Source organism: Talpa occidentalis, unplaced genomic scaffold (assembly GCF_014898055.3).
Source record: "Talpa occidentalis isolate TD23 unplaced genomic scaffold, MPIMG_talOcc4v2.1 talOcc4.8, whole genome shotgun sequence".
Lineage (NCBI taxonomy): Eukaryota > Metazoa > Chordata > Mammalia > Eulipotyphla > Talpidae > Talpa > Talpa occidentalis.
This window is the reverse complement of record NW_023605194.1, coordinates 30,800,547-30,813,326: the sequence shown is the minus strand read 5'-3', so window position 1 is coordinate 30,813,326 and position 12,780 is coordinate 30,800,547. Positions and strand designations below refer to the sequence as shown.

At 43.4% G+C, this 12,780-nt stretch overlaps 1 protein-coding gene across 1 annotated transcript in view; it reads right to left on the bottom strand.

Moving 5' to 3' along the window:
- Positions 1-12,780, bottom strand: part of FRMPD2 (FERM and PDZ domain containing 2) — a 70,593-nt gene that overhangs the window by 38,817 nt on the left and 18,996 nt on the right. Inside the window, exons 10-13 of the mRNA XM_054690410.1 lie at positions 11,430-11,580; positions 10,678-10,816; positions 6,228-6,383; positions 1,708-1,893 (exon numbers count right to left, since the gene is read on the bottom strand). Of these exons, the coding sequence (XP_054546385.1) occupies positions 1,708-1,893; positions 6,228-6,383; positions 10,678-10,816; positions 11,430-11,580 (632 nt within the window). The remainder of the gene's footprint in view (positions 1-1,707; positions 1,894-6,227; positions 6,384-10,677; positions 10,817-11,429; positions 11,581-12,780) is intronic.

Sequence of the window (12,780 nt, the reverse complement as noted above, 5' to 3'; positions counted from 1 at the left end):
AAGCACTGGGCACAGTCAGAAGCGCGGGAGGGTGAGAGAATTCACCAGAGCCAGAGCGGGGAGCAGAGCAGGCAGAAGGACAGAAGTACACAGCTGAGGGGAGCAGCGGGGGGCAGGAGAGGTCTGTGCGCCATGTGGGACCCTCCTCCAGTGGCCGGGGAGCAGCTGGGAATCGAACCAGCGCTGCAGAGGCTGCGGGCAGCCTCGCAACCCAGCGCTCAACTGCTGGGCCACCGGAGAGGCCCTCACTTGCTTTCTTAGCCAATGAAGTTTAATTCCTTTATTCTCAACTGCCAGTCCTAGAAACTTACATAGACCCTTAGCCCTGGCATCTCAGAGAGTCTCCCATGCCCAGAGAGATCTCTCCAGAGGGGTCTTTTCATACTCTTTCACTAATCAATAAATATGGACTCCTTGCCTGTCCTCACCACTATCTGTGGAGTCCTCTTTTTAATCTTGACCAGATGATCTCAAGAGATTCCCAGCTTGGAAACAGAGCCCCTTGATCCAGCCCTCTGATTTCTAACAAGTGGGACAGGGGAACAGTGGTTGATTTGTTCCCAGCTTATCCACCTATGTTGCAAGAAAGTATGATCAGACTGCAGGAACCCCAGATGCTCTCCCTTTTCCAGTGACAAAACCATAAGGGAAAATGAAATAGAAAGAAAAGCTAATTTTTGTCATGGGCCACAAGATGAAGAACATCATGAAATCATTGCTGAAATAAAGGCATGCAGACAGGGATGACCTACAGGACAGGCAGGTAGGCTAGCTACTCGACTTCTGGAAAAACACACGTTTTTCAGTACCAAATTTATTGTAATCAAAGTCAAGAAGCTTTAATACCCACACAAATTGTGTTCAGATAAGATTTCAAATGTTGTACATTTAATTAGGATTTTCTTTGTTTTTTTTTAAAAATGAATTTTAAACCTTCAATGACGGGGCCTCCCTGGTGGCGCAAGAGGTTAAGTCTCAGCATTTAGAAGCTATCAGCAGCCACTGTAGCAATAGTTCGATCCCTGCCCAGGGAGCTGACCCACATGGCGCAGCAGACCTTTCCTGTCTCACCTGCTGTTCCCCTCAGCATTGTATTTCAGTCAATCTTCCTGTTCTGCTCCCCACTCTGTCTCTGGTGAATCCTCTCACTGCCCCCACACCTTTGGCCTACACCCCAGCTCTTGTATGCATAAATAAATAAATCTTTAAAATAAAAAATAAATAAATAAACCTTCAATGGCTATCAAAGGTTTACAGTGTCCAGTGCCCACTGGCACACCAATCCATGGAGTCAGGCCAGGTGCCGTGGCATACTGTATATCAAAGGAAATTTAAATGCAAGGAAAAATGTTTTAAAACCTTGTAGACTTTATTTCAACTTCGGTAGGTTTTCTTCTTCCATCTCCCACTGACATGGTGGATTCTCCAAATTAAGAAAACCTTAACCTAGATGGAAAGTGTAGCCCTTTAAGCTGATAACTGTCCCACAGAATTATGAGGAGGCCAGCAGAGGAATGATAGGGAAGAAAAGCCCTGCTAGGGTCTCAGATTCCTGGCAGTTTCCTAAAGATATCACCTGTGCACAGGCGTACAGGTCTGTGGACAGGCTGTGAACTTAACTGGTCAGGAAATCTGACCCATTGCTCTTTAAAAGGGATAAAAGATCAAAGGAAAATGAAGTATGAGTCCTTTATCAACTATGCTTACATAAGTTGAAATCTTCCTAATTTCTCTCCACTGAAAATATAAGGTTGCGATTCTGCTGTCATTTTTCGTTTCATATACTATTACACCCTTGGCGCAGATCCCCAAGGCTATCTCCCATTCTGGCCTGGTCTTCTCTGGGAGAACTCGGTGAACCAGCACACCATATTCTGGGAGCTGCTGTGTGACCTGGAGCAAGAAAAAGGCCAATTTAGAACAGACAGGTACTCAGAAATAATGGGTTTCAAACCATTCTATGAAAAATGCCTTAACATATGTTTGAGGAAAAAAAATAAGATTGACAAATTTATTGTCAAACAAGCTTTGAAAACAATGAACTAAACAGATCTCCATACATAGAATTTCTCTGTACTTCTGATATGACAGCATTTTTTAATTTTATTAAGCAAAGAAATATTTTCTTTATGGAATATCTAAAGCACCTGGAACATAGTTATGAAAATGGTTACAACAGAGTAATAACATTCCAAATGAGGTTTTAGAATTCAGAATCTAATTGGGTCATCTCATGGTTGATTTCCTTTCTCAACTGTTTCTATCAAAGTCTACTGCAGTAATACCCTGTGTAACTAACGCCTTCATTTTACAGGTAGAAAAACTGAGGCCAAGGCAAAGAGATCAAGTTTCCAGGTGGCTAGCATCACTGTTAAGCCAAGAGGAGCCATGAACATGACTAGTCGCTGGCTTTTCTTACCAGGTAGCAGTGCCTTGGTGGGGTTCCCACTGCCCAAACTCTATCCTCAGTTGACCATGCTAGGAAACTGTATTTTATCAGGACCTGGGAGTCAATCAGAGCTGGGAACTGCATCAGGCCAAAATGGAATATAAACCTCACACAAATGTTTTTATGTTGGAATGGAAGTTACATCTCTGCCATCTTCACCTTCACCTGGAAAACTCTAGTCTTCCTCATAAAGTTGATGCACCAGGACTCACAGCAGAAACATCTTGCTCCAAGAATCTGAAAACCTCTCCAAAGAGAGTATCATGTCCTGTCCAATCTGTCTCACCCCAGGTAGGGTCCAAGGGCAGGGACAAATTGTGACTTTTGAAAGCTCTTTTTCAGGCTCTTTGCCCGCCTCTGTCCTATTGATAAATAATTGTTGCTTATAACCTAATAATAGGTTATGCCGCCTCCAGAGCCTATCATGTGCTTTTGATTAAGTTTCTGGGCCTTGAACCTCCCTCTGGGGAGACCTGTCATCAGCAGCAGGAGCAGCAGCATTAATAGCAGCAGCAACAGACAGAAAGAGTTATTTCTTGAGCAATAGTGCTGAAATATCAACGGCGAGACTAGACAAGTGCTTAAAGTATGACAAAGTAGGGCCACCTCCCCAAAAATTAGATAAAATTTTTTTCTAAGAATTTAATGTGGGGGCCTCCCTGGTGGGCAGCAGTTGAGCACTGGGTTGTGAAGCTGCCCGCAGCCTCTGCAGTGCCTGTTAGATCCCCGGCCGCCGGGCGAGGGTCCCACATGACGCACAGACCTCTCCTGCTACCCGCTGCTCCCCTCAGCAGTGTACTTTGTCAGTCTGCCTGCTCTGCTCTCCCCTCTGGCTCTGGTGAACTCTCTCACCCTCCCGCGCTTCTGACTGTACCCAGTGCTTGTATAAATAAATAAAATAATAATAATAATAATTTTTAAAAAAGAATTTAATGTGATATTTCTAAAAATAAAAATTGTAAGCATTAAAGTGGCTTCATTAGAATAAAGATGTATTTGTTAGACTTGATTATACTTTTAAATATTTTGCTTTCTTTTTATTGGATGAGAGGGAGATGGCATCGATGTACATGAATCTACAAAATTCTCAACATAGTGAAGCACCATTTTGAACATTTCCCCTGCATGAATTCATTTCATCTTCACACAATCAGAAGAGATGATAGAAACAGTTGAGAAAAGAAACGTATCATGAGATGACCCAGAAGATTCTGAATTCTAAAACCTTATTCAGAATGTTATTACTCTATTGTACCATTTTCATAACTAACATTTTCATAACTATAGCTATCTCTTTTCAAAAGAGGAAATAGAGGCACAGAAGGGTTAAGTACTCTGTCAAAGTTCCCACTGGTGAGCCAGAAATGGAAACATGTGTCTGTTTGCTTCTGATTCTTTACTCTTAGCAACTAAAATTGAAAGTTTCCATTAAATCTAGAGATCTAGGTGACTATACTTAATGTCAAGGGTATCTTCAATTTGCAAAAAATAAAATAAAATAAAATAATGTTATGTGTGTCTCTGTGCTCTTCCACTCCTGAAAATATTCCTAAGAAAATATACTGAATAATCAAAATAAACTCTACTCATAGCAATGATTGATCTTGACTTGCAGGGTTGGTTTGGGGGAGAAAAGCTCCCAGAAGTAATGATTTTGTAAAGGCTATAACCCCTTAGAAAGAATGTCCAGGCAATCTTTATAAATGACATTTACAAAGCATTTGTAATCACCTAGAGGATGCGTATGTTATAAAATCTAAGTTGGGCAAAATACAGGGTGAACCAGTATGAGTTCAACAACAAAAAATATATATAATAATCTCTAGTTATGTGGAAAAATTATTCCATGATTGAGGAAGTTTGGAAAACACTGAGTTAATCTTAAACAAGTTGTTCTGGAATTGATATGCTAATGTAGTTGTGAATCTTCCAGACAGTGTATGCCATTCAGTGTTACCCAAACTGGACTTCTGCCAAGTCTCCTTCTAGCGAGAGATGATGAACTAGCAGAATTAGTCATCAGTGAACTGGAAGCCAACAGGCACCATCAGATATGGAGAAAAACTGGGATGAGTTATAATTAAACAAACCAGTGCCTATGGAGTAACTGGGCTCTGGGTAGACTTTGAGAATCAGGACCTTCTGGAGACTTATAACCTAGTGGAGGAGGCCAGAAATGTATAGAAATGACCACCATGCAGAGTGTCTCCAGGAGCAGAATCAGGAGCAAATGTTTACTTTTATAAACGTGGGGGAAAGGTTGTCACTTAACAAACACTTGTCCTAAGGAGAAGGGGTACAATGTGCTCTGGAGGGTCACAAAGTCCTCTCTAGTTCTAGTCTCTGCACCCTGGGCATATGCTGCATTAACAAGTCCATGAGCCACCAACGGGAACCGCCAAACCCAGGATTCCTTGAAACTGATGAGATCTCATGCAAATGAAATCAAATCTATTCAGTGTTTTCCATGAAAGACTTTCAAAAAATTGTTCTGAACTTTTGCTTATGAGATGGTGGCTTCTTTGACATTTTTATCATTCAACCAGTGGAGGGAGGGACACTGAGCTCCATCTACAAGCCAGGGCCTGAGGAGAGATGAGCTGGCGCTATCCACCCCACTGGCCTAAATGCTTGGCCTCTCTGCTGCTTCTGTGGGTCTGTGGCCACTCTCAATCATGTGTTTGCTGATAGCTTTGAAGTCCCCACTTGTCCTTTGTCAATGGTCTATCCTCTTGAAAGGGAACACTCGAGAAGGCTGGAGTGCATTTCTGCCAGGTTTTCTCAGCTGAAATGCTTGCTGTTTACACCCACACTACATTGCAGAGTTTTGTTAAGTGACCAACAAGAAAAAAGGCCAGACTTGCTTGAAAAGTTCTACTTTGAAATAGCCATCTCTATCAAAGGCAGGAAAACAGGGCAGAATATTTCCACCCATCTTGGGACACACTTGTATACAGCAACCTAGAATTCCTGGAGCTTCTTTTTGAAACTGCTCTAAAGGTCCAGCTGGGTATCCTGGGGAAGCTGGGGACCTCCTCCCCATAACTCTCCAGCTCCATCATGGGCAGAGTGACCACTCTCTCCCATCTTGACATAAAGTCACTGGTATTATCATCAGGCTTATAAAATGCTGCATGCCTCTGGGTACATGTTCCCTTCTCCATGAGATGGGTTTCTCAGGAGGCAGGAAGGATGTCTTTTTCTGTCTCCATTCTTGGTCCATAGTAGATGTAAGCTGTGGATGGAGCAAAGCCTATCATTGAAGGTTCTGTGTGAGCCCACAACCTGTGGCACTGAAGTGTTACTGCTTTTGCTGTAGGGCTAGAGAGAGGGTGGATCCAACCTCACCTGTATGCATGGACTATACCATCTGTGTTGTGCTGTAGCAGCCTGAAAGGCAGCTGATATGGGGTCTTCCAATAACTTTGCTTTTAGCTCATGACCCAATTTTGTACTTCAGTTGCCCCACATGTCATCTATGAGAAATGTTGTCTCCCTGTTCACAGAAAAGTGACTGTGAGCTCTAAGGTTGAAGAACGACCCTGACATACCCATCCCAACCCACTAAGGCCTACCCATCTTTTGGGATCATCTCCAATGCCACCTGTTTCCAGAAGCTTCTTCATGCCCCACTGAGTGATGGAACTTCCTTCTTCCCAGAGCCTCAAGTGCCTTGATTGTACCACTCTTAGGTCCAATCATATCTGGAGAATGATCTGGAGGAAGTCACTGACTAGGTTCCCTTAAACACCAACACCCCAGGGTATGGAGGCCTCACCCTCAAGAACTCCAGCTCGGCATCTTCTCCCCAGAGCACAGGACTGAGACGGTGCATCTCTGAGATCTGGACTTGCACCCGAAGGGCAGTCATTCTCTCAATCAGACTTGCTGGGATGTAATCTTCAACTCGAAAATAAGCTCTGTTTTCTACTGGCTGGAAATAAGACACAGAAGAAAAGGGGCATCACCAGGATGCCCTCCATGGGACTCTGATGCCTATGTGCAGTTGAGACCCCAGTTAGGGGCCCTGGCAAGGAGGATCCTTGGAAATGCCCACTGGGATATCTTTTTCTACTATATCAAAAGTCAGGCCAAAACACATGACAGGAGTAGAAGGGAGAGAAGAAAGGAGGCCCTGTTCTTGGGCCCCTTCTGCATGCCAGGTGGTCCTCAGAACACTGAGTGCTCTTGATCCTCAATGTAACTGTTTGAAAGCGACATTACCATCACTGCCGCCAAGAGGAAGAAAATGAAAAAAGAGGAAAGTGACAGGCACAAGATTTAGTCACCAAATCCTCACACAACCCATGATGCCATGTCACGTCCCAAAAGGCACAGCAAAACCATGGCCCTCGAATATTGTTTCTTTTTATTCATTGAGCATGTCCATCCACATGCACTCCTAGCGCACTGTCCCTCTTAAAAGGGACATAGAAAAGAAAACTATGAAGACAAATGAAGAAGTTGCCAGGTGTCAGGGTAGAAAGGCATAAACTGGTAGAGTACAGAGAACTCTCAGGGCAGTGAAACTACTCTGGATGACACTATAACAGTGGATACATGCCATTATAAATTTTTCCAAACCCATAAAATGTACACCAAGCGCAAACCTACTGTAAAATATGGGCTCAGGGGTTATGACACATCAATGTAGATTCATGAATTATAGCAAATATTCCACTAGTGGGATGTTGATGGTGGGGGAAGCTGACCACAGCAGATGGGGCAAAAGGTATATAGGGAATCTCTATACATTCCACTCAATTTTACTATGAACCCAAAACTGCTCTAAAATAAATAATGTCTATTAAATATGCAACTACGACTTAGTGCCTTTGACTGAATATCCTATTGCTGGGAATATGTCTAAGAGAAGTCAAAATGGAACTAAAAAAATATCCAGTACAAACCCAATTTCTGTGTCATTTATAAAAAAGAAGGATCAGACGCAACTGAAACTAAAATACTAGTAGTTTCCACTCACATGACACTTCTAAGTGAGGCCCAGCACTAAGAAAAGGGGCAAGTGAGGAAAGGCACTTCCTGCTAAGGCACAATATGTAGCCATTCCAAATGACCATTAGGAAGGCCACGGGAAGATATACACCACTGAGTGAGAAAGCTGAATGCAAACCCAATGTGGCAGAGTTTACAACTGTATTAAATCCCCTGCATGTGATCAAAGGCTGGAAGAGAAAGCACCCAGAGGAAAGTTGTTTGGCTGCAATGATGTAATTAAGGAGATTTATTTTTATGCCAAATTGTCTTTGTCTCCCTTTTTAAAATGCAAATGTAATCATGTCACTTCCCTGCTTAGAATTCTTCAGTTGCTCCCAATCTTTCACTACAGTGGTTTCTAAATTATTTTTGCCCAACACCAGAACCATTTATCACACAAAATATAAGTCCCTTAAGAGGGCACATCTGTCCTGCCCTCCTCTTGGAAGGATCTCATGGTGGGAGGAGGGGTGCCAGCCTGCTTCATAGGGATTTAGCAAGAGCTAGTGAAATACCAGCAGTGCCCTGGATGGACCAGGCTCCTCCTCCTCCTGCCCACTTAACAACACAAACTCTGGGAGGGTCTCTCCTCTCCAGGTCACCCCTCATACCCAACTAGTGCCCAGCACACAACACAGCAAAGCCTAACTGCAATCACTAGCTCACCAAATCTCACAGAGGTACATTTCCCCTCAACTGAAGATGGAAGTAACACTGGCTTTGCAGAGTTGAAGTAAGGATTAGATGATGCCAAGCCAGAGCAGGTCATCCATAAATTCCGAGTGAGTGAGTTGATGCAAAAATGAATGGGTTTGTGTAATCAGTTGGATTTATTTATAGAGAAAGGGAATGGTCGCCCTTTGAGAGCCACATGAGGGCAGCAGAGAGAGTCTTGGAATTGTTCTGGTCCCCAGAACAGAGGAGTTGATGCTGGGCAGGATCTCCTAGAGACCCAGCAGGGGTGAGGGATGAGATCAGACTGAGGCAGGAGCTGGGCAAAGTCAGTCAGAAGCTTGACAGGTACAGGGGTCACCAGAATGGGGATGTCTAGAGACAGGTATGGGCCCTGAGGCTTTGGGGCAAGTAACGTGATAGGGGAGATCTCTGCCTGAGCTAGGGTTCTGATATAAGAACCCTTATATTCAGGCTTTTCAGCTGCCTTCAGTGGGCCTGGCCCACAGTTTCCACCAATACTAAGCGCTAGAGGTAGGGTCTCAGATTTAACCATCACATGTCTGAATTTACAGTCTGAAGATGAGTATGGCTTTATAATAAAACACTCCTAATTCTAGGCAAGGGAGAAGAGAAACTTGCAAACAGCAGTCACTACATGTAGGTGTCATACATGCATTACCACCTCCCCTCCTTACAGCCACTTTGAAATAATGAAATACTATTGTTTTCATTTCGAAGATGAAAGCTGAGGCTCAGAGGGATAATGCATCCGAGAACATGTAACAGCTAACTAAAAGAGGCCATGTCTGCACCCATTTTGTCTAACTCCAAAACTTAGGACCACTCCTCTGTCCCATGGAGGCTGCTCCTAAGAATAGACTAACATTGCCAAAACCTTCTACATTGTACAAGTCATACATAGGATTGGACCAGAGATGACAGCAAGTTGTTGCCTATTTTATTGGCACCCTTGACTTATTACATCCTCCAAATGTTTGGACACTTCTCTTCCCAAGACCCCCAAGTATAGTAGCACAAGAGCAAAAGAGAGCTGTCCTAGGAAAAGACCCCAGTGCTGGGGGCTAAGGAGACAGGAAAGTGCTCCAGTCTAAACAGTCACAGGGCTGGAGGCTTGTCAAAGGAACAGAGAGGAGGTAGAAAAGACAGGCCAGTTCTGGAAGAATGGCTCACCCAGATCACTTCTTTTTGATTCTGCTACTTTTTTAAAGACTGTGTCTCTAAATGCAGTCACATTATGAAGTTATGGAGCTTAGAGCTTTTACATATGATTTTGGAAAGAACACAATTCAGCCCAAAACATTAAGACTTCAAGGGTGGGTCTGAGTTTTGACATCCAGACACTACTGGGAAGGTATTCAAAGACCCAAGGACATGGGGGTTAAACTTTTCTTTATTTTTGTCTTATGAACAGTGAATTCCTCCTTCACCCATCTCCAATGTTCTCTTTAGAACATTTCTTCTACAAGGTGAGTAAATTGCAGAGCCAGCCAGCTTCTGTCACATGACAGTAGTGAGGCCTTTCAAGATAAAGCCCAGTGTGCTGACTGGGAGGTCACCTGGGAGAAAAACAGTGAGAACTTCACTTCCCTTGCTTTTCCCTTTCTACTTCTGCTGATGCAGCCACAGAAAGACTCACATTTGTATACCATGTAATATTGAGGTTTGTTGACAAGCCCCTTCCCCCTCACTTTAAACATGAGCCTAAGTTTCATGAACCTAAGAGCAAAGCTGCCCTGCTTTCTGTCACAGCTCACCTGATGCTTCCTCTTCCTGTCTGGTGTCTCCATATTGAATTCTAATTAAGTAAATAAATACATTAGCAACATGCCTCCCTACTTTGATGAATTTACAAATTAAGTAGCCAGTAGCCTCTACTAACTTTGTGAGCACCATAGGAACCATCACAGGCAAACAAAATTAATGAAACCTACATGTAGTTCTGCTGCAAATGCAAATGCAACGAAATTAGAGCTGTCATGTCAGAGGTAGTGTGTCCAGCAGAATCAGCATTAGTGTTGGATTCAAATACATGTAGGTTCAAATTTAAGCTTCGGCATTTTCTAGACATGTGTCTCATATCACTCTTCTAGGAAATATGAATAATAATATCTATCTATCTATCTATGTTACTGTGAAAATTAAGTAATTTCACACTTTGGAGAATAATATCTTAATAAAGGTTGGGTATTACTATTGATGATGATAATGATAACTCAATAAATTCATTACTATTTTTAGAAGGGGACTTAGACTAGAACTACATTACAATGTATAAATTTAACTTATCTATATTTATATGCCTCAGAACCTAGCAAAGAGTACTCAATGAATGCTGGATGGATGGATGGATGGATGGATGAGTGGATGGATGGATGGATGGATGGATGGATGGATGGATGGATGGAATTTAGCCCAATCTCAGTGGTAGATGCTAATAACAATTTCAAAGACACAGTCTCCACATTATTAGGACACCTAACCCATAACTGCTTTTTAAGTGACCCCACCCAAGGGCCCCAGATTTCTACCCCTACCTCCTCAGGGTAACTGCCAAACTCAGCCTGCAAGGCAAGGACCCCCAGCTGCAGCAGCGTCTCATTGTTGCAGTATAGCATGTCTGCCAGGATGTCTTTCCGAAGCTGTAGGTAATACTGATGTCTTGTCTGGCTCTGCCTAGGGGGAGCAAGCAGGAATAAGGGCGATTGGATAATGGAGAAGGGAGAACACTAAAAGCAGATTTTTTTCCTCAATCTGGAAAGCATGGAAAGGAAAAAAAGCAGAATACAAGCCAATAGAACCCAGAGAGAGATGTCAGCAAGACAAGCCTGGTCTACCTCATACACATCTCCTGCCTCTAGTTGAGTGCTACTCCATCTGAGGAAGATTCAAGTGAGAAAACTGGTATCCACTTAGATGGTGTCTTTAGTAAGCACAAGAGTAAAGAGGCAGTGACCAAGATCCAAAGCCATGGCCCTCTCCCCCATCCTTATCACTGTACTGCTGGGGTAGAGGACTGTTAAGGGTCGGGGGAGAGAGAGCTTTGACCTTGACTGGCGAATATCTGAAATAAAAGGGTAAGTTCTCATTTTGACCAGGGCCTTCCCCCAAACACTGATTTTCCCCCCTTTCCTGTCTTATTGGAAACCAATCAACAAGAGTTGAGTCACTATAACCTGTTATTTATATATAATTTACAGTTTACAAGCACTTGCCTATCTATCTATCATCTCTAACCTCAGTCTGCTAAATCCCTTAAGGAACCCAGGAACAAGTTTGCAGCACTCACTGGAGCAGCTCACAGTGACTGACAAAGAACTTTATCCTCAGAAAGAGTGTGAAGGTATCCAAGGAGGCCTTCTTCTGGGGTTTCTCACTCCAGCCTTCGGGGGCTATTTTGCCCAACCTGGTTTCGTTGTCCAAGAAAAAGAACTCTTGGCCTGAAATGGAAGTAGAGAGTATTTGGAGAGAAGAGCAGTGGGGAAGACACTACCCTTTGGGTCCAGAGCCCTGAGTCAGGTCCAGAGGGGTACAAAGGAGGCATGTGCAAAAGACAGCCCACCTATCTTTTGGGTACCTGGCACCACCGGACATTTGCTGGGTCTGTGAGTCCAAGAGCAGGAGACAAAGAGGAACGGGTCAAGGAATAGAATTCCAGCACCAAAAGGAGAAAATGTATTATTATCTTAGAGAAGATACCATTTAGTATCAGCCTTCCAGCTACCATCTTACGGAGACAAAATGAAAAAGTAGAATGAGTATTTGTTCCATTCTTGCTATGGACTGGCCCTCTGTATCAACTGGAACATCCCCAGTCCCCCCTAGTTATGAGTGTGTTATGGGCTAAATATTTATGTTTCCTCAAATTTATATATTGAAGCCCAAATTCCCCCATGTGATGGTATTTGGAGATAGGGACTTTGGGAAGTAATAAGGTTTATCTTGGGGCCCCTCTAAGGTAATTACTCTAATAAGAAGAGGAATTGCTCGTTCTCTTTCTCTCCGCTATGTGAGGACAGTGTGAAGGTGGCTGCCTAAAAGTCAGGAAGAAGACTCTCACCAAGAACTTGACTATGCTAGAGCTCTGATGTTGGCCTTCCCAGCCTCTGGAATTATAAGAAATAAATGTCATTTAAGTCACTTAGTGCAAAGAATTTTGTAATAACATCCCAAACAACAGTCTAAGATGACCTGAATGTTGCCAGCTTGAAAACTCCAGCAGCCCAAACTCAGGATTTCATAATTAATAAGAGAGAACAAGGCAGGATCTACTGAGTTAGTCCTCTGTGAGGGAAGCTAAGTGAACTCCAGCCACAGAAGGCAGGGCCTCCACCCTTCTGCTCTCTTCAAGGCAAAGCTTGTCTACCCTCCCCATCCTGTCTGGGCACTCGTAGTGACTCCTTCTGGAGTCCCTGCACCAGGCTGCCTGGACACTGGAGTCATGCCAAGTTTTGGAAGGCAGAGCTTTTACTCAGGTAAGTAGTCTTTTCAATCAGATGCACACAGTAGCTGGGAAGGGAGAAGGAGGTATCCAGAGAAGTACAATAGCAGTTAACACACAATGCCCAGACTTTTGCCCCCTGTATACTTAGCCCTTACTGCTGAATCTGATATCCACACTGACTCACCCTTTCCTTAGG